At 41.2% G+C, this 25,427-nt stretch overlaps 1 protein-coding gene across 1 annotated transcript in view; it reads left to right on the forward strand.

The window, feature by feature from the left end:
- The first annotated feature begins 540 nt into the window (after positions 1 to 540).
- Positions 541 to 25,427, forward strand: part of LOC140000544 (potassium channel subfamily K member 5-like) — a 37,976-nt gene continuing 13,089 nt past the window's right edge. The window contains exon 1 of the mRNA XM_072030537.1: positions 541 to 946. Within this exon, the coding sequence (XP_071886638.1) occupies positions 761 to 946 (186 nt within the window). The 5' untranslated portion in view covers positions 541 to 760. The remainder of the gene's footprint in view (positions 947 to 25,427) is intronic.

Below are 25,427 nucleotides of genomic sequence, written 5' to 3' on the forward strand. Positions count from 1 at the left end.
CCGAACGCCTCATTTCACAACCTTTCAGCGTCGACAACGAAAACCTCCGGGGAACCTGGCCGGATGAGTCAAGTTAACAGCGACGATAACAAAAAGTCACCGAGGGAAGCGGGGCCGAGCTCACCTCGGCGGCCCCCACACCCGCTCCCAACGGCGGCGGGGAGGTCGCGCACCCTCCTCTCCCCGGTGCGGCCCCTCATGGGCGGGTGAGGGCCGGGATCGGGACCGGGATTGGGGTCAGGATAGGGGCCAGGACCGAGACCAGAGCTGGGGCCAGCCGGGGGCAGCACCTCGGGGCGCCCCGCCGGCCTCTCCCCCGGCCGCATGCGCACGCTGGGGCTGGGCGAAGGGGGGAGGAAGCGGGAGGGCACCAAATTCAAAACGCTGCTGAGGAGGGAGGGGAGGGAAAAAAGAAAGAAAAAAAAAAAAAAAAAAAACGAAAAGAAAAAAAAAACAAAAACAAAAACGGGGGAAGGAGGCAAGCCGGGGGGAGAGGAGCGGAGCGGAGGAGGAGAAGCGAGGGAGGAGGAGAGTGGGAGGGGAGTGTGGAAGGCTCTAAGGGAAAGCGGCAGCGGCCGGGAGAGGCGGCGCGGCGCACGGCGGGGCAAGGCAGAGGTGTCAGGGGCGGCCGCGGGCACCCACGGCCGCAACGCGGGGCAACCTCCCCGGTCCGCCCGCCGCGCTCCGCCCGCCTGCCCTCCCTCCCCGGCCCTTTTCTTCCTCTCCTCTTTCTTCTCCTCGCCTCCCCGCCGGCGGCACCATGGTGGACAGGGGCCCCTTGCTGACCTCGGCCATCATCTTCTACCTGTCCATCGGGGCGGCGATCTTCGAGGTGCTGGAGGAGCCGCACTGGCGCTCGGCCACCGACGACTACAAGCGGCAGAAGACGGAGCTGCTCAAGCAGTTTCCCTGCCTGGGCCAGGAGGGGCTAGACAAGATTCTGCAGGTACCGGGCTGGCGGCCGGGCGGCAGCAGGTGCCGCCGGGCGCCCCGGGGCGGGAGCGGGACCGGGAGCGGGAGCGGGTACGGGAGCAGGGCAGGGGCAGTGCCGGGCTCGCCGGGGAGAGCCAGCGGCGGTCCCGTCCCCGCCGGGCTCGGAGCCGCCCCGAGGAAAGCTCCGAGCCCCGGGGGCCCGCGATCGGGGCGAGGAGGGAGCCCCCGGTTCGCTGCCAGCCCAGCACCGAGGTGATCGCTGCGGCTTTTGCCCCACCCGGGGGGGCTCCATCGTGTCTTAGGAGGGAAAGGTGAAGCAGAGCTCCTCGAGCCTCTTCTGTTTGGGCTGGACTCGTATTTATTTCTCTTTTTTTTTTTCCCCCCCCGTACTGAATGCTCTCATTGTGAGTTGTCCGAGCGCTGAGTGCAGGTCCGAGGGGTCAGTCGGGGCAGCTGAAGGAGAGTTCAGGCCCCCCAGGGGTGAGCGCCTCGCACCCAGGGATGCTTGCAGCCGTCTTCCACTTCAGCCTAAAGACCTCTTTCTAAGCATGCGGGGCGGATTAATCGTCCTCTCCCTCTTATCTGGCAGAACACCTCTTCAAATCTAATTATTAATCAATAGCATGTATTAAATTGCAGAGTAGCATGAACTTGGTTGGCGTCTTTTTATGGACGTGGTGTCCATTAAAAGATGGTGGCCAGCAACGGTGAACTGTGGAAAATAGGCTGCCCAGATACGCGGGGCCCCAGCAGTGAAAATGAGCCCTTTGGGACTTTATTTCGGAGATGTTTATATTGACTAGACCTCATGTTCTTTGTGTTTCTGATTTTTTAAAAACTTTATTTTTAAATTCATTAAAAAGTCTACTAAAATGCTAAAATACAGAAGATGGGGAAAATGACTCATGACTGTTGGCGTAATCGATACTGTGCAAGCTTAGGAGAGGGTATGGTTCTCCGTTCTAAAAGTTTGTGGTTTAAGTCTTCATCCTTCGGTTGGTGGCTGCTTTCTGTCTGCTTCAGATAGCAGAGCTTTCTGTTGGCAGTGTCCTTGTCGTTACCATCTCAGTACCCCCATTAAATACAATTTTGTGGTATAGAGTGGAATGGTGGATGGAGGCTTGAAATTGTGGAAGGATGTCAGGAGAATGAAAGACGTGCTGTGCTTTCGAGGATGCCTTTGCTGTACTGGAATCTCACTGAAATCTTAGTCTAGTTTGTCCTAAAACTGTCCAAAATCCCTGAGAGAAAAACCTTATTTGGATTGAGGTGTAGCTTAAACCTACTGTGCTTGACTTGCTGTAGATATCATTCAGAATCCAGACCCTGGCTCAGTTTGGGATGAAATTGACGTTGGTATGAGGGAATCATTTAGCTAGTGTTTTTCCATGACCTTTATCACAAATGATCCTGAAGTTGCAGAAAGATTTTTTTCTTAAAATATAAAATGATCAGGGAAAAAGTTATAGGTTAGTTCATTAGGATGGACTATAGCGCGTTGTAGAGTGGTGATGGGTGCAGAGTTAGTGAGGAGAAGTAGTATAAGGCAAACTGTGGGCAGATCAAAGTATTTGTTTTGAGTACCTCTGCACACCTCAGTGAGGAGGGCCTTCCCTCTTCAGTGTGTTATGTTAGCTTCTGGTGTATTTCTGTTTTGTCTGTGTACTGCTTCCAATTATACCTTACTTTCCATGTCTGACCTTGCTGGTCTGATGATCACTTTTAGATATTGTTGTCTTCTTAAGCCCAGTTTAGCTAAAATATAAAACATAGCTTGGTCTTCTTGTACTCTTGTTGGTAACTGGAAACTTCACTGGTTGCTTTCATCTAGACTTGTACTTTTGTTGCTGTTCTTGTTTTGTGTGAGAAGTAGTGAGGAGGGAAGTAGCATTTCCTGCAGAGGAGAACAGCAGGGTGAAATCTAGCCCAGCTGATACAAAGAAGGGAGGAAAAAAAAAATCATGTAAGGGCATCAGGTTTTCATCCTGAATAAGCTGTGAAGTATACTGTAAATAGCATTTGTAACAGTCCTTTGTCAAGTACTATATGCTTTTTCTCTTGGGTTCTGCTAATTCTTTTAAACATTATAAATCTCTGTTCTCTTTCGGCAAATCCCGATCACCCTCCTCTCATATTAACCCCCCAAATGTATTCTCTTACAATTCATCCAGAATGTTGTTGATTTTAAAACATGTAGTTTTTTCCTAATCCACACTTCTGTTTTGCTCTTCTTAGCTTCTTCCATGGAATCCCCAAACTAGTTCCCGAGATTTTGCATGACTTAGCCCATTTTCAGCTTTTGCCTCCTGTTTCATGGCCTTCAGCTCATTTCAAAGCCTTTTATCTCTCTTTTTGTAGTGCCCACTAATGTTCTGTGGAGTCACATTCAGCTCTTCTAATTACTTCTTTGATAATCTCTTTAATATCCCAATTTAAAACACAGTAGATTTTTTTTTTTAGCAAATATCACCAGATATAAGACTTTTAATGGTTGTTGGTAAAATGCAAGGATGCCAAGAAATGTTCAAGTTGAACTAACAATTCAATTTTGTTTACAGAAGCAAGCTGAAAGGTGACAAGGACTGACTTATTCAGAGACAGATCTCTGCTGCCCTTGTTCCCCACCCAGGTTAGCTCATGTGTTCATCTCAGCCTTATGTTAGCTGTAAGTGTAATGGAAAGTGTGTGGAATGGCTGCAAAGTTAGATGTGTAGGGTGATCTTAACCACTTAACCTACTCGTTTTTGGTTTTTGTTTTTATCAGCACAGACTCAATTCATGTACGGACTGGTATGTTTATACCAACAATTCAAGTGATTATTAAGGGGGCTGTATTATGTCAAATACTGTCTAAAGCTTGCATTCTGTAATAGAAGATTTCACAACACCTGATTACAGTACAAATACACTGCAATAAACTTTTATTGAAATGTTTAACAAACACTTTCACAAAGCTCACAAGCTGAGTGTTTTAGGGTATACTAGAAAGAAAGCCTTTTTTTCTCCCAATCCTAAAAGTCTGAAAGTAAGCTTAAAAATATCACCTAGAAGTCATGTGAAGAATCAGTTTGCTTTCAATTATTTTAAGTGCCATATTACTTACCCTAACTATAATGTGTAATGGAAGTCCTCCTTAAACTCTTATTGGAGTAATGCTACTTAAATTTTTATATTAAAAGTGACTGACTCTGGATTGTGTAGAGGCTGGTTGATATAAGTCTACGGTTTTTCCTTGCCTTGCTGCTGTGGCCCAGAGTCTGTCCTGGGACTCTGGGAGGAGGAAGAGGAAGAAGGCTGTGAGACCCACAATGATGACACCTTTGCCTACCCTGCTGTAGGAATGAGTTTTGACGACTGAGCAAATGTAAGGCAATGCAGTCGTTTCCCTCTTCTCTAGTTCCTTACTTTTACTCTTTATTGCTCCATCCTGATTGTGAAACATCAGCTTAATGATAAAGGAGCTATTCATCCAAGGAGGAGCCCTCTTGACCTTCACGTCACTATTCATACGAGCAAAGGTTTGCAACACTGAGCTACATCTTGTTTACTGGGAAGTCTCTTTTACTGGCCCACCAGAGTCATCAATAAATTAAATGCTTCCCACTGATAAACCTCAAGGCTGGTGAAAAGAGAGGGAAGAACTTAAACAGAAATGAAAGTGATTACTTAAAAAAAAAAAAAAGTAATAAAAAAAGAGAAACTGTCTTAATTTAGGAGAAGCACACAAACTTACTGAGAATAAGAACAAATTGAGGTCTTTATTTGAAAAATAGACATGACTGTAAACAGGCCTGACAAAGAGCTCTAGGAAACTAAATGTTTAGACTTAGAGCCCAGTGCTGTGAACAAACATTTAGAAGACTTTCAAGGAGAGCTTCTGCTAGGATATACTTGGCACACAGGAGGATTATGCTAAAGGAAATAACCTCAAGTGGCTTAATAGTAGTTTCTCTTCTGATTTTTTTTTTTAAGCCATGATATCTTCGCCACTTGCAAATACTGACAGGTGCACTTCCAAACTCAAATTAAAAAAAAAAAAAAGCTAAGTTTGAAATATTTTTCAGTAGTTCAACATTCAATAAAGGGACTATAGGTTTTCCTCATTGTTTGTAGAGTGATTTGGTCACATGAGTAAAGTTAATGCAGGCATATTTTTAATAATTTTTCCCTTCCCCTCTGTTTTTCAGGAGGTGCACAAATACAATTAGAATGGTTTCAGGCTTCTAGGGTTTGTTTGTTTGGGCTTTTACTTCCTGATTCCTTCTATCTAAGGTATTGAAAGTGAGGGAGACTAATTGTATACTGCATTTCTTGGTTGAAATGCCAGACAATCTGTCCTCCAAAGACTTTTGTATGGGCTGAACAAAGTAAAAATGCGCAGCTACCCAACAAGGGCAAGTGATTGCCAGTTAAAATGTTTAACGGCAAAGCTGTTAACAGCAGTACCTAATACCTCTCACGTGAAAACTCGACAGTATAAGCAAAGGCTTATGCCTGAGAAATAGCTATTGCCAGATGCTTCCAAATGTGTAACTTCAGTTCTGCATCCTCTAAGTTCAGCAGGGATGAATGGAGATTAAAATGCAGGACTGCTGCCCACAGTGTATCTGTGGCATCTCAGCCTGTGAGTTATTGCTGCTGCAGCATTAGAAGAGGAAAACTGAGGACAGGCCAGTAATCCTTCATGCCATAGCTTTTCTCTGTGTACCCCCATGCAAAGTTGTATGTAACCAAGCATGCTTGTCTGTTGTGTTTTGTTTGTCCCTCCAGCCTTTTCCCTGTTTAACCATTACATTGTTTAAACTTTCTTGGAACATAGTTAAACAAACCTGATAGTGCATATGCTGCAACTCTCTCTGCTGATGGAGCAATAGCCATCGATCAGAAGTTCCAGTTTTCCTGCTATGGACTTAATCCTTGAGTGCTTCTAGTATGTTGTCCTTCTGCTCTTTTGGGGATGGAATGTTTGTATTACCTGACATGTTTCCTTCTGCTGCTAGGTGTGTTTTCTGGCAAACTCTGCTCTAGAGAGCATGGTGTGCAAGTAGATTTGTCAATTATCAACAGCCTGTTGTCCTAAAAGATCATGAAACCCCTGCTTTGCTTCATGCTGTATGTGTTTTTATTGCAAGATGTCTTACGTACCCAGTGAAAATAGTGTAATGATGACTTCGTGTAGATTTCCATTTTAAAACAATTTATTGCTTTTGCTATTAATGTTAATTAAACAAAATGAATTGCTGTGCTTTTCTTTGGGTGGTGTTGACCTTCAAAGCAATCACATTTCATGCTGGCACTACACATAGATGTTAATGTAGTGGCGTAAAACCAGAGCCAAGCTGGATTGCAAGTGGCAGTTGATAGTTTGGTTAGCTGGGAAGCCAGAAAGAATGCTATTGCTTGAAATGATATATAAAATCATATATATATATATATATATATATATATATATATATATATAAAATGAACCAACTATATCCGGAAAGGGCTTTTGGAAGGTTATAAAATCTATTTAGTTTTTATGCCACTGGGATAATGTTTTTTCTTCTCATTTTGTTCTGTGTTTGATCTTTTGTTAAAAACTATAAACCAAGTGCTCTAATGTTTTGTCTATATCAGCAGGTAGTGCAGTTCAATAAGAGCAGACCCAGAGAACAAAATCTCTGGTGCTATGGACGTGATGCTGAGTGTATTTGCAGAGATTTTTACTTTGTGCTGACTCTTGTATGATTCTATGGATTGAATGCTCATGAGCAAGTAGGTCACGTGTATTAGATCTGTTCATGGAGTACATCTTCAGGTCTAGTTTGGTCCAAAATGAGTTCAGCTTATATACTCTGATCCTTTTTCTTAGTGAGAAGCGTGACATTGATAGAAGACAAGTGGGAGTCTTGTGCTCTTTTGTATTCTTCATCTAAATTAAAATACTGAAGTTCTGTATGCTGCTACAGACATCTTTAGGAGAGCCGTACTTGAAGTCAGATTAAACCCCTAAAAGCATGGCATGTGATATGCACTCCTTGTTTCTACTAGATCTGTTTGTTGAAGGGATGGCATAAGTTTGTAGGCATAACTTTGTCTTGCTTTGTTTCCTGTCTTCTGATTCAGGTTCCTCAACAGCAGGACCTAGTACTATTAGATCCTCTCTGTAAAACACTAAGTGCTTTAGCAAGGAACTTCGGACATGCAGTTTGTTTTCTGTTCCCATCTATCTTACTTTATCATGCTTTTATATTAGAGGTCTTAGATATTACAGTATTAATTATGTACTTACCAACGTCTTAATTGTAGGCAGGAGAAATCCCTCCCAGGCATGCCTTATCCTAGCTCCTAGCAGCTACATTTACAGTCAAATGAGTAAGGAAATGATTATATATATATATATATATATATATATATATATATATATATTTTTTTTTTTTTTTTTGGTATGTGTTGTGTGAGTTCCAGTGGATCAAAGGAACTGCTGGGTGCAAAGTAACTTATGAAATGTTTTAAACTCAAGCCTTGTACACTGTTTTCTTAAGAAGAAATATGAGTAATGAAAAGGGAGTAAGAAACTAGTAACAAGTGGTATATCATAGCTTCTGCTGAATCTGAAATCACACTCCATGCTCCTTTTCTGCCAACATGAACAATGGTACTGTTTCTCATGATTGACCTGCCTTTAATCCTTGCTGTGGAACCAGTTGTTGCTGTACCCATCTGTAGGACTATATTTCTGCCTTAGCAAAAAGGTTGAAGCAGATAGTATTGAGCAAATTGGCAAGTACTAAATTGACTTTGTTCTGTGCCAGCATCTTGCAAATGTTGTGTAAGCAAGTTACAGCTGCTCAGAAATAAAACCCAGCAACAACCTCTTTGAGGTTACAACAGGTGCAAATAAAGAAGTCTCAGCTGGACCTATCGCAGGTCTCTGAACTCTGACCCTTCTCAATAGCAAAGGTATATGTATATGTTCTTTAACATTAGTTTGGATTCCAGAAGAAGGCATAAAGTTGTTGGATGATGGTGGCTTACAAGTGGCATAGATAATGAAACCTGAAAGTAATTCTGCAAAGGTCTGTGAAGATCCTAAGGTGGAAATAATAGTCATTTATGACACAGTATTTTTGGTGGTCTGGCTAAAATGTCAAAGTCATCAGTGATCATAGAATTACAGAATAGTTCGTGTTGGAAGGGACCTTACAGACTACTCAGTTCCAACCTCGTGCCATGGGCAAGGACACCTCCCACCCAACAAGGTGGCCCAAAGCCCCATTCAGCCTGGCCTTGAACACTTCCAGGGATGGGGCATTCACAGCTTTGCTGGGCAACCTGTGCCAGTGCCTCACCACCCTCTTGAGTGAAGAACTTCTTCTTAATGTCTAATCTAAACCTCCCTTCTTTAGCAATTAAAGCCAGCCCCCCTTGTCCTATCACTACACTCCCTGACAAAGAGTATCTCCCCAGCTTTCCTGTAGGCTCCTTTTAGGCAGTGGAAGGCTGCTCTAAGGTCTCCCTGGAGCCTTCTCTTCTCCAGGCTGAACAACCCTAACTCCCTTAGCCTGTCTTCATAGGAGAGGTGCTCCAGCCCTCTGATCTTCCTGGTGGCCCTCTTCTGGACATGTTCAATAAATCCATGTCCTTCTTGTGCTGGAGGCCCCAGAGCTGCACACAGGGCTCCAGGTGGGCTCTCATGAGAGCAGAGTAGAGGGGGAGAATCCCCTCCCTCGCCCTGCTGACTACCCTGCTTCTGATGCAGCCCAGGATATGGTTGGTGTTCTGGTCTGCAAGCACACATTCCCAGCTCATGTTGAGCTCCTCATCAACCAACAACCCCAGGGCCTTCTCCTTAGGGCTACTGTCAATCCAGTCTCCGCCCAGCCTGTATTTATGCTTAGGATTGCCGCACCCCAGCTGCAGGACCTTGCACTTGGTCTTGCTGAACTTTCTGAGGTTCGCACAGGCCCACCTCAAGCCTGCTCAGGTACCTCAGGATGGCATCTCTTCCCTCCAGAGACAAGAATGTCATGAGGGACAGCATCAAATGCTTTGCACAAGCCCAAGTGGATGATGTCAGTTGCTCTTCTCCTATTCACTAATGCTGTAATGTGATGAATAATGTGCATAACTTCCAAGTGCTCCTATTCCCAACCTACTCTATGGGAGTAAAAAAAAATAATAATAAAATAAATCTTTGAAGGAAAGTTGCTCAAGAATCATGTATGGTCCCTTGCCAGAGACACAGTTTTCTCTGGCCTTCAAGGGATGTGAGGCTGATGAGCCTCCTCCAGGAACCCGAGGAACAGGGAGGTCTTAGTGCTGGTACTGACTTCTTCCACAGCTTCTCTTTCATCTGTCTGGCTGCAATACTCTACTACAGATGCAGCTGTTACAGTTACTGCTGAGGAGCTCTGCAGACTGGGATGCTAATGTGCTAAAACCAACTTAAATAGTTGGACTATGATAACTTGCTGGTTAAGTTAGAATTTCAGCCTTCAGGCCTGTGTAAGTTGTGCGTACGTGACTGCAGAGTCATCGAGGGCAATTCTGTAATCAACGTTCACCTTGGCACAAGGGTTTTTGAAGGGCATTGGAGTTCATGTTTAGAAAATCACGCTTTCTCCTTGGTATCAGTGCAGTCTGAAAGCTTTTCACCTCTTTCAAATGATCACTGCCAATTGCCCTTTTAGAATAATACTTCCATGTTTACAACTTATTTTTTGTTGGGTTTTGAGGTGGAGGGAAGGAGAAGGAAAGGAAGAATACGGAACTTTGAATTTGATTCTATCAGAGCAGCACGGCAGTAGGTTAACTATGGTGTCCCTATGTAATTTACTATGGTGGCACCAGATTTTCAAAGTAGTAGCTGGTTGTATCTGCAGCACAAAGGCAGTTTCTCATGGAGTTTCTACATAGTCTTCACAAGGTCCTAAAGCTGTCAACTTGATGAGTGAAATGAACCTGGATGTCTTTGTTTTACCTCTTAAATCTAAGATAACAGTTCACACTTTGAGCGTGCCTTGGCTTTGTTTGCTCAGCTCTGCTACAGTGTAGACAGTTGGTAATTTGGGCAGATGTCCCCACAGCTGTGTTTTTGTTTCGTACTGAGGATCAAGTAGTTTCACACTGTGTTGAGTAGGTGCTTACAGCTGAATTTTGTGCATCTTAAACTGTCTCACTTATTTAAGGTAACTGAAGTTTTCCTGTGGTTTTGATGGCTTTCTGAGCGTTTTGGACGCTAAGCAGCTTTTAAGCTGGAGGTTTTTCTTCTCTGCCTACAGCTTCTGAGGAACTGGTAACAGCTTGCCGTTCTTGGGAAGTTGATTCTCTTCCAGTAATAGAGTATCAAGAAGATAGCAGGGTGGTTTGGCTTTTGTACATCCCCAGGGTGGGGCAGCTGAGAAATAGCAGGGCATAGACTATTTATTACCTCCCTCCCACAGGGCCAAGGCCTTTCCTGCTCCTTAAGCTGCAATGTCTGCTGGCAGCCTGGCAGTGCACCAGGGGCTGGGAGGGGACACAGCCAGGACAGCCGACCCCAACAGACCAAAGGGATGTCCCATACCATGTGGCTCAGCAATAAAACCAGGGGGAAAGGAGAATGAAGAGGGGGAGACATTCAGAGTGATGGCATTTGTCTTTCCAAGAAACCATGATGCATGCTGAGCCCTGCTGTTCTAGACGTGGCTAAAAATCTGCCTGCTGATGGGAAGTGGCAAATGGATTGCCTGTTTTGTGTTGCTTGTCCATGGAGCTTTTGCTTTACCAAGTAAGCTGTCTTTATCTCAGCCCCTGAGTTCTCTCACCCTTACCTTTCCAGTTCTCTCCCCCATCCCCGCAAGAGTTAGTGAGTGGCAGGGTGGTGCTGAGCAGCCTGCTGGGGCTAAACCACAGAAGAGTGACCTGCAATTATATGGAAAATTTTGAATCTGGATGTGTGCAGTTTGGTAGTTTGATAATGGGGGCATGCTGAGTATGAGGTAGGGTTAAAGTTGTACCAAATGAGCAGAATTTTTCTGTGCAGTAATTCTGCTGAAACTGAGTGAATACTGAATACAACTTGTTATATGTAAAAAGCAGTAGGTGAAGTAGCCATGTCCTCATTCATTCCAAAGTCACCTATGCCTTGTGTAGATGATGGCTGAAGCTGGGCTTTGTGGGCTCCCCTACCTTCTCAGTTCTGCATCATATAAACTCATTTTCTTCTCTGTTTTTAGTGGGGAAGTTCTCATATTGAGAATTGTTAGAGCATTTCCCATCTTCCTTTTGATTTCAGTAGTACGATGCAAAACAGCATTCCAATGACGTGGCAAATGTCCTTATCACAGTTAATGAACTAGCTTGTATGATGCTGCCACTGCAACGTCTAAGCAAAGCTGGTTTGATATTGAGGTGGCTGGAAGTGAAAAATGTAAAAATGGCATGAAAAAAATTTGTACTGCTAAAGTGCAATTTGAAGACTAATTAATCACCAAGAGCTGCTAGCTTAAAATTACATCAAAAACAATTATAAACTTTCAAGCTAAATTCAAACTGTGAAACAAGTTTGCTTATTTCTGTTGAAAAACTTTGTTTTTTCAATACACATTATACAGGATATATGTAGTGGCTTTTTTGCCATCAGTTTTTGCTCAGGAACTAAATGTGATACTACCTCGAAAAAAATTTGATAATCTTTTAGTTCTGTATGTACCCTTTTTTGTTGTTTATTTTGGTTTTGGTCCAAGTTACAGATTAGAAGCTCACATGGGAAGATCCTCTTCTGTGTACATAACACTGTAGCATTGAACATAATAAAATAGCAAAAGACTGCTCCAGTGTACATGTGCAAGTGGTTTTAATGTTCTGCTATTCCTGAAAAAACATGTTTTATGTATGCTGATATAGCCGTGTTTAAGAAATATTCTGATGCCTAGGCAGCTCTTACTAACAAAGTGATGTTATTACCAGTCAAATTCACACCCCCATCTCATGGAACAAGATACACTCAGGAATTTACTCTGTTATAGGTCTGAGAGTGTCTAGATCAGGCCCTTCCCCAGAACAGTTATCTTAGTTACTGATCACACTTCATATCCTGCCGTAACTGTGCTGGCAGATCTCTGTATTTATATTTGAAAACATTTGTCCAGAGTAGCCACTTCTCCTTTCCTTCAATGCTAGAATAGCTCAAGACTGATCTTTGAGATGGATGGGGGTGTTTGTAGTACATAACCAAATTCTGTTTTAAGTTATGCCATAGATAAAGCTAAATACATAATGACAGAAGTCTCGAAGCAAATATTGTTTCTGTGGCAGTTTCTTTCCCTTGCTACTCCTCTAACATAAACCCATCACCTCGCTATTCTTACAAAGCATCCTGTCCAAGTTGATGTTGGAAGCCTGCCTTGCCTTGCCTCCTCCTGCTGTCTGATGGAATGATACAGGGAGAGAGATCAGTGTGGTTGAGGTTATGTAAAGTTTTTGGTTGACTTAAAACTACCCTGGAAACCTTTTTGTTTGTTTGGCTTAATGAGGTGAGTTAGAAAAGGTTATGCCCCCAAAGAGTTAATGGCCTACAGCGTTACAGCGTGGCTCTTGCTCCTGTTGTGTAGTTCAAAAGTCTGCTTGATTAAAAAATGACATTTTACTAAGTGCTCTGCTCCACCTAAGTCTGTTCACTTTTAGTTTCGTTTCATTGAGTTGATTCTGTCAGAAGAAAAATAAGATTTTTATTCGAGCATGTGTATGCTCACTGAAGTGTCAGACCAGCATAAGTTGTTTTACTAGAACCTGCATTTTTTCTTTTCCTTCTTTTTCCTTAAGCTAGGCTGTTAAATAGAAAATGAGATGTGTGAAGCTACCAGCATTCTCCAGCAGCACCTTTTAGTTTATCTTCAGAGAAGTAAAACTTTTAATGCTGTATTGAAATTCGGGGAATGAAATCTAAAAGCCTGTAACATTTTGATCCTAGAAGCTGTTGGGATTTCCTTAATCTGATGCATGTTCTTATACATGGCTATAAATGGGGGTTGTGGGGGTGGTATAATAAGCTTCTTAATGCAATATTACTTTATGCTGCAATTCACTCAATGAGTTGAAAAACATTTTTAGGCTTCTATAAGCAAGATTATCAAGCTTGGATAACCTGTGTTTGTCTTGTACTAATGAACTATTCTTACACTGAAGGCACTGTGGGAATGAAGCTTCACTCGAACTAAACTCGACTTCCCCTTTTACTTCTTTTGTGAAATATCAAAATTTTTCTGTAGAAATATTCCAGTTTATGCCATTTTATAGGTGGGTAGAATCTGCAGAGAATGATCTGTTTGCTGCTCTAGGTCTTGAGGCCTTGCCTGTAGAAAGAAAATAATAAAAATAAAAAGCAGTACTACGAAAATATGGTCCAACCTCTCTCCAGCTAGTAAATTAATATCTATAAACTGTTTTCATTGACACTAAAATTATTGTTTTGATTTAACTTAAATGTACTTTAATTTTAGCTAAACAGAAAAGCATTATTCTGGAAATTCAGACTGTTGTGCGGGTTAGCATCTATTTATGCAAGTGGTAACAGCTCTGTTGCAATAGCCTCATGTAAATGTGGTCTGGTTCTAACATAGGTCACCAACTGGTGTGAGGGCTAGATTAAACTCTTGACTCTTCTGCTTCCACTTTCTTATCTGTAAAATGGGGACAACAGCATTTTCCAAAGCCCTTCTAAAGGGGAGTTGGCTCCATCAGTCACCATGTATGTATTCAGATAGGAAGGAAGCCTAATCTGCTATTAGTGCTTTCCAGCTTCTTGAAGCAGTAAGAGTTTTTAAATACCTTTTTTTTTCCAACCAAGGAAAGGAGTGGTATAACCCTATCTGCACAGGAGCCCTCAAAGTTAAACTGTATTAATGAAAGCTATGAAATCCTCTGATACATTTTATTTCTGAGTGACAGTAATCTTCTGAGGCCAAAGAAAAGTTGTGGCACTCGGCATCTGCAGAACAGCTGCAGCTCTCATGCAGCAGTAACCTTTAGTTAATTTGTCTTCAAAACATGTCTATGTGGAACTTGGGAAAGTGAAGAGGAAACAGTTCTATAATTGTATTAATCACAAAAGCAAGGGAATGCTGGCAAAGCAATGAATGTGCTTTTCATCAAAATAGTTTATTAACTAGTTCATTTAACTGGAATCTAGTCCTGAAATTAATAGCGGGGAAAAATCCATACGAAATGTCAAACTTTGTAGTCATGATCTTTCAAAGAAGCCAGTTGCCTTTTCAAAACTGTCGGTGTTTAAGTCCATTGCACATAAGTGAAAGGGGGAAATAAAGTTAAGGAGCACTTGGTTCATTCAAGCATAGGATCTGCAAGTATCACAATTAGGTAAGCTTTAGCATTCAATTCTGCTATGACAAAATCGTTCCAGTTAACTAATTTGCTGAATTATGAGTTTCACTTATTATTTAACTCTGCAGAAAGCCACAAAAGGAAATAACCTTGTTGATCTCTTTCCATTAATATCCCTCACATTGTTTGTCCTATGAATTATGACTTATAGGAAAATTAACTGTCCATGCTATACATGATACACAACCAGGTCTTAAACAGTGCATGCTGTAAAAATATTGACATGCCTCCAAGAGGTTAATATCCCTACAAATTAGAACTTTTTTTCCAGAGGAAACAGTAACACCTAGTTTTACTGCAGAATGGAAGTACAGCTCTTTTTTTTTTTTTAACAGGGTCTTACCACTTAAGTATCAATATGATTTTATTTGTGCTAAAATAGAAAATATTACAGAACTTGGGTTTATTGCAGGGGAATTCATTCTCCTTCTCATTACAGTACTTTGCCATTAGTCTCATTTTTTCTTGCATCTGGGCTGGGAGGTCACTAGTAGAGAGTGCTGCTAGCTAAATGTTAATGCAAAAAGAAGGCTAGCAGCGGGATCTGCTGGCTGACTTCTGCACGTGAAAGTTGTCTTTTGTAGTTCCTTGGGACTGGCAAATGAAGTCATTTTGACCATTTAAAACCTGCAAAAGACACATAAATCTAAGTTTCTACAGTGCTGCATTTGAGAGGCATTGGTAGTGAGGGGAAACTTTAGCTATTCAACAATAACTGCTCAATTTGCCAAAAAAATAAAAAAAATAAAAAATCACCCTGTAGCAGCTTAAGACTACCTGATTTCTGACCAAACAGTGGCATTAAGTTTTTCTATGCTTTTCTTAGCGACGTGATTATATGATGTAATCTACAAATGAAAATTGCCAATGTAGCCATGAGAGGCTTCACTATTACACACTTAAGACACAGAAACAGCACGAGATATTTCAACAGACCTGACTACTCAGTTTTTCTGTAAAATCACATGAGCAGTGCTTGCTTGGCCTCATTCCCCTTGGTAAGGAAGAAAGGGCTTGCGCTTAGGTCCAGCCTTGTTTGGGCTGAACCTCCTTTTGTGGCCTCATTCTTGAATTTGTTGTGTGAAAACTGAAGCCTCAGACGTTGACATTCTTTTCAGTAGAGGTAGTTTGGGAATACAACTGGGAGTTTCTACGAGGTTGGAGAAAACGGCAAAACACAGAACTTGTTGCAGACCGTGAAATCAATAAGCAGTATCCAAATCTGTGTTGGACCAAGTACAGTAGGTTTCCACAAACACATGTACACAATGTGATATTTTTTTTTAAATGCTTATGTGCCTTTTGACTGAAAATTTCTCAAGCTGTCTATTTTTAAATTACTATTTTGTAAAATAGTTGTTTATAAATGAAAGCTGCAAGGGCAAACAAAACTCTTGCTTTTAATGAAACAAAAAGATGCAGACCTACTCTTTTCCACTTTTCTTTGAGTTGTGTAGTGCTTCCACTGCAGTCCTTGATTAGGCTTCTGTTTACATTATCAGCTGGAATATTTTCATGCAAAATTTGCTTAATCTGAAGAGGACAGCTCTTGTGTTCTGTCCGATAGCAGTAGACATAACAGCCAGCTGTAAACCTTCAGTAAAACAGCACAAGTAATGAGTGCGAATTATCACTACAAAATCAGTAATCTTGACTTGTGCTACTCAGAAATGTGAGATCTTGTGATGAGGCTTTACAAAATCAGGAAGTTGTTGTCTCCACCTTGTAGAACATTAGTGTACCTAGTAAAGGAAACAAGTATTTTATGTTGGTTGGGCCTTATTGAGAGACTTGAAGCTTGTTAGAAGACTTCCACAAAAAAAAATAAATATCTAAGTCATGCTGGTGCTGCTGATGTTTTATTGTTCTATTTATCGGTATGGTTGTTTCTTCCCATGAAAACTTATTTTATTCTTCAGCCTTTATCTCAGTCTATGCCAGTCCTTGAGAATAAACTCCTGTATGCCTTTGAATGGTGTAACAGAAAAGGGTGATGGTTGTTTGCTTTCTTAGAGCCTTAGAAGAATTCCTTTTCTTTGCTACTAAGAGGATGTTACTGTAGGACAATAACACTCTTCCCAATGCATTGTAATTGTAATACAGATTTCAAATCTGAAATATTACCTGCAACACCACATCACAGAAATATTTTCATTAAACTTAACCAACCACTGTTAAGCTGGAGTTTGGTTTAGATGGGGAAGTTCATCTACACTACCACGCTTAATGAGTTGATTAAAAACTATTACTTAGGTTGAGAACTTGTTTTAATTTACAGTTTAATTTTGCTCACGCTCAATTTATTTTCTTCTTTTACTGACACTGTTTTTCATTTAAATGGCTTTTGTTATTTACAGTCTTACATTCCTGTTTCTGATTTAGTACAAAGACAGCACTGCCATCCTTTCTTGGCTCTCAATTCTGCTGTCCAAATTGCTTTGACTGGCCCATATTAGAGTCCCCTCATTTTTCTATCCCGTCATCTTCTGCTCCCATTTCTTGAAGGTGGATGACTAGAAGTGTGCTAATCATGACAGCTGAGTTTCACCAATGTTTTTCTGAATGACAGTAATACATTAAGGGAAAGGGATTTCAACCATTTAACATTTTGTTGTTTTGTCTTTATTGATGTGCTTCTGGTTTTGAAATACCTAAAATTTATGATTGGGTGCATGAGACATAATGAAAAACAGGTATTTCACCTGCACTTACTGCTACTGGTGTATGTCAGGGAATGGGAAAGGAAAGGCACAATAAATTGTGGTAGGTGTCTAGAACGTCTTAACTCAGGCTTTTAAATTGCCAAGTTTTTTGTTTGTTTGTTTTGAAAAAAGTTCTTCATTAAGATATATTTTCCTTGAAGCCAACAAATTAATATGATTTACTTGTGTACAGTTGGTCAGGACTGTTTGCAGGCCTGTCAAATCAGCCATGCAATAAATATCTGAAAAAGATGTTTGTATATTTAAGACGTGTCAAAGTCTATAATGTCACCAGATTTACAGGGTGCCCAAGTCCACAGGTAACGGCAAGGGTGGCATCGTACCTTTCATTTATAAGTACTGAGATGCTGCCAGTAAACTGGAACTGTGGAAGATATGGCCAGTCTGCCTGCTGACTGCTTTGTCACTACTTCTATGTCATTACTTCTGTGCTTACAGCACTGCTGGAGCTTATCGCAGCCCATGTTCTACCTGTATAAGACCTTATCTTCTCTAAATAAAATCAATTACAAAACCTATATTGCTTTCAAGGGCAATAAGGTCCAATTTCAAGATACAGAAGTTCTGGAACACTCCTCTTTAGGTTAATTGAAGGAGAACCTCTGTCCATAGCATAGACTGGAAAAGGAATTTGTACCAACTTGACAGATGTTAAGCTGCATTTTGCCAGCCTGCTGTCTCTTGTGGGAGGATGTAATTCAGCCAAATCAGATGACTTTCCAGTGGTTCTCTTGTATGGGCAAGCAATCATATTGTGTATGTTCCTGTTAAATCAGTGCCCTTTCCTGGAACTACTTTCTCTCTTGCTTTGCAGGTTTAGAAGTTGGGAAGTCAGGGGTGTTAAGTGGTACATTTACTCCCTTCTCACTTGTTTGTCCCACAAAAGACAATTCTTTTGTCATGTTAGTGGTGATCATTTCCCAGGATATTTTCCATTTCTTTTAACTATTAGTCCTTGTTCCACATGCCAAAGGACAAAAGTTAAGAGTGCGCTTGCATCTTGGGAAGCAACCTGTCCTCAGGCAAGCTCTCCCAATTAGATTTATTACTGAGCTGTAACTTTCCATGCGGAGCATAAACTTTGCAAAGCTGATGCTCACCCTGGTGGGAGTGAAGAGGCGGTGGTTCTAGTTAAAGGGTGGCAGTGAAAGTTGCTGTTTAACTAGGTAAATAAGGCTGGTTGGGAAGGTAGTGTTGCAGTGCATTACAGGAATACTAAGACTCACTTTTTCCACATAGAAGCAACATACGGGCTAGCTGTAGGTAGGGCAGAATTCAGTGCAGAGATCAGCATTTACATCTGTATTAACTACTGGAATGGTCAGCTCACGAACATCTGGCTTTAATTTGGGGATGGGCAGACAGAGGGAGGAGAGTGGAATATTCACAAGACCTAATGCTGGCACTATAGAAATGCCCAAGACATTACTTCTTATTTTTTTTTCTGTATCCTATGAATTTAATCCCTGCTCATACTCTGTCTAATTTTGATTATCTTTCCAAGCAGGGAGTTGCTGGCACAATTGCTTACCTACTTCTCTATACCCAAGAAATAATGTGGAATTAATTTGACCGTAGACTCACAAATTGTTTCCACTGGACTGTGTCTTGAGGCCTCTGGACTCATAAATACTAGCTACAATTGAATTTTTTATGAGTCTTTCAGGTTCAACCAAGTACAAAGATGGTTCTTTATGTCTCCTCTAAAATCTTGATTTATTGCCTGGCCTTCTGATAACAAGCTGAAGCCAGACTAAATCATATATTTTTTAATTTTACATGTATAAACCTCTTTCCTCTCTCCTCCCTCCTGGTCTCTGACCAATTAGAGCTATTTTTGGTTAATAAATTGAGATTGTTCTTGAAGAGCATGACTTGTTCTGCACAATATGGGTTAATCAACAGATTGTCTTTTCAAAGGATCACTTAATCTGGTTAAATTGTAAGCTAACAAGAAGAAAACAAATGAGCACTTAGAAGAATGAAGTAACAAGTGTCCCTATCTGTGACAAATGTGCATTCTTTACCCTGGTTCTTTTTTCCAGCTAGGTAGGGTGTGGAGTAAGAGAACAGTGGTTTAATATGCTTGTGCCTGAAATGCTGTCTTCACTGAGAATGCCCTTTGCAAGCCGAGAAAATTATTTCCCCTCTTCTCCACACTGTCAGTGCTAGTAGTTTTGGATTAAAAAGCTTGATGATTGGTCTCTGTTACAAATGTTAACTTTTTGATACTGTTCTCACACATACATTGCACTTGCAAGAAAGGAAAACAAAATCCAGTGCCCAGATGTAAGTCTGTGCCATGTTCCCTTTGAGACTCAATCTACCTGAGAACTTCCTGCCTGGTTTTATATGCATAATTGGTGGTGAGTTAAAATAGCAATGCCACAGGGGGAGGAAAAAGCTGCCATCAGTGCTTGGGAGGAGATGGGGGACAACTCCTTTCATTCTTGCAGAATAGTTATAGAGAAGGTCCCATCTGCAAGGGCAGAATGGATTTTTAGGCCATTACCCTAATAAAGGTAGAGACCTGTAACAGTATTATCTCCTGTGATTTACTTATGATTGTGTTGCATAGAAAAACAAGTGCTTTTGAGAAACTCTACTCCCCAAATTCTTGAAAAGTCCTAGAGCCTGTATGCAGGAGTGTACTAGGCTGTAGGAAGGATGCTCTTGTTTAATTTCTCTCTGCACATACAGGTTATTCTGGGGGTGGGCAGTGTAAAATTTGAAAAGAACAGCTAACATGATATAACTTGGGTGCAAGTAGGAACTAATTGGCTTATCTGACAAACTGTCTCTCAGAATCTTAGAATCACAGAATGGTTTGGATTGGAAGGGACCTTAATGATCATCCAGTTCCAAACCCCTGCCATGGGCAGAGATATCTCCCACCAGACCAGGTTGCCCAAAGCCCCATCCAACCTGGCCTTGAACACCTCCAGGGATGGGGCATCCACAGCTTCTCTGGGCAGCCTGTGCCAGGGCCTCACCACCCTCTCAGTAAAGAATTTCTTTCTGATGTTTAATCTAACTCTACCCTCTTTCAGGTTAAAACCATTACTACCTCTCCTATCACTACGTGCCCTGATAAAGAGTCTCTTTTAGGCAGTGAAAGGTTGCTCTAAGGTCTTCCTGGAGCCTTCTCTTCTCCAGGCTGAATAACCCTAACTCCCTTAGCCTGTCTTCATAGCAGAGGTGCTCCAGCCCCTTGATCATCCTGGTGGCCCTCCTCTGGACTTGTTCTAATAGGTCCCTATCCTTGTGCTGGAGTTCAGAGCTGAATGCAGGGATCCAGGTTGGGCCTTACAAGAGCATAACAGAAGGGGACAATCCCCTCCTTCACTCTGCTGTCCATGCTGCTTCTGGTGCAGCTTAATGTTTGCTGTTCAGCAATTCCTGTTTGCTTTGGGGTATTTCTGTGTTCTTCCTCAGTTCTGAGCACCTAAATAAATGTCATATGTAGCTTCCTGAGAACTACACCAAATAGCAATATTTTCTAGTGTGAAAGTATGTAGGGCTTAGATCAGAGTGCTTTCTAGTCTTCAATCTCAGTGCTTCATGTCCTTTGGAGGACGTACATAGAGTCTCTTTATGGCACAGTAAAGCAGTCCCTTAGATGAGAGTATTTTCCCCCGCTAAAGGCCAATTCTGCTTTGTTTTATTTTGTATGCCTGTGTCCAGCACCATGATCTTCAGGTGTTCTAACTGCATAGCCTGTTCTGCTTTTGGGCTGATCGGTAGATGTAAAGGAATCAACAGCTGTAATCCACGGCTCTCCTCGTAGTGCAGGCTTTCATTGGAATCTGTCTGGTTTCAAAGTCCAGTGCATGACAACATAACCCACTCTGCTTTCACCAGCAAATAAAACCCGTACGTCTGCTAAAACAAATAAATTAGTGCTAGGCACACTGAAGTCTAGGAACAGGAATTTCCCCAGTATTTTCAATAAAGGGTTGTGACAAAACAAACTAATTAGTAAATCAAGAGAGCCCTCTGGGTGCGCTGTATTTTATATTAACAGATCCAAACAATGTTTGGTTTGCTGTCCTGTTATGTAACTGAATTATGCAAAGTGAAAACCAGGCATGTATTTACGTGCATTCTTTATATATCGGGCTTAGATGTAGGGACAGCTCTGTATGAAGTGGCATGTGCTGGAGGCTCTATTGGGTAAGAAGAGGTATGCTTAGATGGAAGTCCAAGTTGCTGACAGACCAAAGTTAAGCCTAATGAAGGGAAAGTAATAACAACTGTAAAGTGTCTTGGATCTGCAACTTGTATGTGCGTAAGGAATCACCATTGCATAAATAGCATGAAACACTGAGAAGCTGCTTGGGTGAATAAAGAATCAACAAGATGAGTTAAACTTTTTCTGCAGAGCAAGTTAAATCTTATTTATTTATTTATTTATTTTAATAATCCTTTTGATTAAAATGTGGTATCTACAGTGCATTTGACCTATATGTGTACCTTTCTATTTTCTATGATAAGATACTGGTAGATCATTTAAAGTCACCTTTAGTCAATTTAAATAACTTTTATGATTGGCTTGTTAAAAAAGCCAACTGATATATTGAAGCAAGTAAGAAGAAGAGTTAAGGAGAACTTAGTTTTCCTTTCTCTGAAGACATTCTATCTACTGTGTCAGTAGGAGTGTGAAAATACCATCTTGTTCAGGCTTAAATTTTGGCATTGCTGGAAAGAAAACCCCTCCCCTCAAGTATGTAAACGCATATTTTGCCAGGATTTTTTTTTTTCTAAGCTGTAACTTTCAAAAGTGTGCCCTTTGATGGGAACAGTATTTTAAGATTAAACTGTTGATTAAAAAATGCAAAATATGTTTTTACTTGCAATAACACTTAATAAACCATTTTTTAAAGCAGCGTATGACAGAAAGGAGAAAAATTGTGTCCCCTGCTGTTTGTAGTTGTTCTATGCAGGAATGTAAACAGTGGGACTAACACTTGCTTTGCAGGGTTTGATTTTATTTTTGTTCTAGCTCAATTCATAGATAAGGGGGAAGGAATCTTGTATGCTAATATTGGTCTCTGGCTTTTCAGGTGCTGTTAATGTATGTTTTTGCTTAGGTTTATTATTTGCAAATATATGAGTTTTTTATTCTTTTAGAAGTAAGCTGACATTATTCCCTCAATGACTACTTCCCATTGGTTGACCAAATTTCAACTTTTGACTTGTGGTAGGTGGCTACTGCCCATAATCACATTATTCTATTAAAAGCTTCCTGTTTCAACGTTGGATCTTACACTCATTAAAACAGACTGTACAAGTGCTAGGATCTGCATGAGTCTGGAGAACCTGGCAACTTTTAGTGGAGGACAGGTTGGAAGAAATGCCAAACACAGCAGCAGAATTAACTGAGGATTCACTTACGCGTGCTCAGTTCATCTGGAACCAGACTTGTGCAGTTAAGCAATGTCCTCTTTAACAAATGTGGAATTTTTCTTGTTTTATTCACCCTCATCATCCTTCTCTCATGCAGGTGCTGCTGACTCATATCCTGTACCTTTTGCCCCAACCGCCTTCTAACTCTACTCTCTGCATAGGTCAGTAAAGGACAGTAAAACTTTGACAGGTTAGCAAGACACAAGGGTGTTGCCTGTTAGATCGAGACAATACGGTTCACTTGTCTTATTTTTCTTTCTACAAAAAAGGTCGCAAACCATTCCCCACAGAAGTGAAGTAGGAAATCCAGGACTCAGCTAAAAGTCTTCTTTTCACATCTGGCATCGTTCTTGTCCTGACAAACATCAAATTCATATTGCAAACACAGATAATGCTGAGAGGGAAATGAAAGGTCAACCATCCAAAGTCCTGCTAGTTAGCATAGTCCTGCGTGGACTGTAAAGTGGCTAAGGCAGTCTGAAAGGCTTGTTCTCTTGGCCCTTTGTGTTGGCCCTGGTTGTATGTCAGCGTATTTCAGTCAGCTGGGAACTAGGAGTCCAAGTGAGCTTCAGAACAAGCCTGTCCCTAACTAGAGATGGGAGTGGGGAAAAAAGGATTTCAGAAACCACAGGTCTGTGCTTTTCCTGGTGACTCTTCTGGAGTCATCGACAGTTACAGACACAGTTTCCTGCGAATTCCTGAGCTGAGTGGATTACGTACAGAATTTGCCAGATGCTAAATTGTTGTCAGAAATGCACCAGTCCAACCGGGGTGCTGCTGTTTTGTATTTTGGGCCATGGATTTTTGTTGAAGACTTTCTCATGTCTCCCAGCAGTGATGAGCTTTGATTTCTCTGTACACAGCAGCCCTCCTAAAGGTGACACCGGTAGAGCTGCCATTTGAGCTACCTAGATCATTTAGTCTTATTTACGTGTATTCTCCTGTCTTTCTGCAGCTCTGCCACGTTGCGTCTCTGGCTACCAAAGCGAGCATCGTGGCATAGCAAGGTTTTTGTAGCAGTAGTGCAGCTATCTTTGGAAGTGAAGGCTGGCTTGAAATATGTAGTTTCAAGAATATATAGGTTAATGTGAAGGTTTTGGAGAACTCAAACAGAAAAAAATCATAAATCATTACATGTATATACCTCGTATATACAGACATGAAAAGTGGGGAAAAAGTTTCTCTGAGTTGTACTCATTGGTAAAACCATTAGTTGCATAGTTGGCTTCTCTTTCCCTTTCCTTACCCAAACCTCATGCTGCCAAGAGGCTTTAGTGAGGAAAATATTTTCTCTGATGTGCACTAACCTCCATTCAATGAGGACACTTCAGGGAAGGGGAGGAGGAAGGCAGTTGCCTTGAATCTTTTTCCTTTTATTTCCCCCCCCTTCTTTAACAACTACAACTCAAAACAACAGATTATGGCTCTTTTTTTTTTTTTTTTTTTTTTTAATTTATGGCATATATTCCTAGTTTGACTGTGAATCCACTACTATTGATCTAGCTCTACAGTACTTAGAAATTCAGGCTGTGCCTGTGAAATTGCTTCTGGTGCTTTTAATATGCAAACAGATGTCCAAGTGCAATATGCCCACAGAGCAGGACATTTTTGGCCATGGCGACTGTGTTGCCTGCCTGCACAAGGAGTCTGATGAAGTTCTTCTGTCAGTGTAGGTCTGACCACACATGGGCATTTTTTTTCCCCTTGAAAAAGAATACTGATGTAGTGGCCTTCTTTTCTCTATTTGCACATAATCCTAAGACAATAATATCTAGGTCAGCCAAACTGTAATGTAGATCTGGCATGGGAGCATAGAAAAAAAAAAAAGAGACTTAAAAAAAAATATTGCTAAGATAAACATTAACGACTAAATATGTTTTGATTGCGTTTAAAATCTGATTATTGTAAACAGCTGCCTGCTACTGTAACTTTATAGCTCTAGCCAGATAAGCCAGGTAAGTACAAAAAACATAAGCAATTTGTTGCCTAAGAAAGGTGTGAAGGTTGCATTATATGGATTTATTTATTTATTCATTTTTAAAGTCATTAAGAAGTCCAAAGCTCGCTCTTGATTCTGTAAGCCATGAAAAATATCCATACAGCTTCTTGCACCACTTTATCTATTTGTTTTCAGGTAGCTTTCACTCTTAATCACTCAAATCCCTTGTGTAAATCAAAGACAACAAAGCAGTGCTGTGATTGCCAGTGGATTTGAATCCTGCTATGTTACTCTTTTACTGCTGGATTTGGTTAAAACTAAAAACTGCTTAAAAAGGAACAGCAATATAGAGTTTCATTTGATTATTGTAAATCTAAACCCTTCAACCCTGGACAATTTTATTATGCTTGGCTAAATTGTCTGTATGATACATACCTGTGATTAAATGACTACTCCACAGTTTCCAGACTTCTTCAAATTTTGTAAAAGATTTGGATGTCAACGTGAAAAATGAGATTGCTGCTGAAGCTTTATGCCTTGTAGGAAGATCATCTTGGTAGATTTGTAGTTCTCAGTGTTTATCTGTGCTTTAAATGCTCACATCTAGATGAAGGAAGGTGATATCACAGTCTTTCGGAAGTGGGGATAAAGCCCAGGGGACCTGAAAGTATGCACCAGAGCTTTAATGCTCTGCTTTGGATGCACCAGACACCTGTGATTGCCCATGTTGTAGGAAATACACGATAATACTCCTGAGTAGAATGAAAGCCAGCGGTTCTCACTTCGGGTTTAATGGTTCAATCACATCTCCTTTCTTATGGAGAAAAGGGGAATTGTTCATACCACCGAGAGAACTTTAAAGCTACCCTTAGGCTTATGTGTTGGATCTCTAGGGAATGCTTTGAATAACACAGGCTTCAGCCTCTTCAAAGGAGACCTGGCACTAAGCAGTATCTGGCTGTTCTTTTTGTATGTAATAGGGTGCCTGTGGGCAGGATCTATTGCTCTAGTATACATAGCCCCTTTATTTTTCTGTGTCTTTAGCTCATTTTGCTGTA

This window comes from Anas platyrhynchos, chromosome W (genome assembly GCF_047663525.1).
Source record: "Anas platyrhynchos isolate ZD024472 breed Pekin duck chromosome W, IASCAAS_PekinDuck_T2T, whole genome shotgun sequence".
In the NCBI taxonomy this organism is placed as follows: Eukaryota; Metazoa; Chordata; class Aves; order Anseriformes; family Anatidae; genus Anas; species Anas platyrhynchos.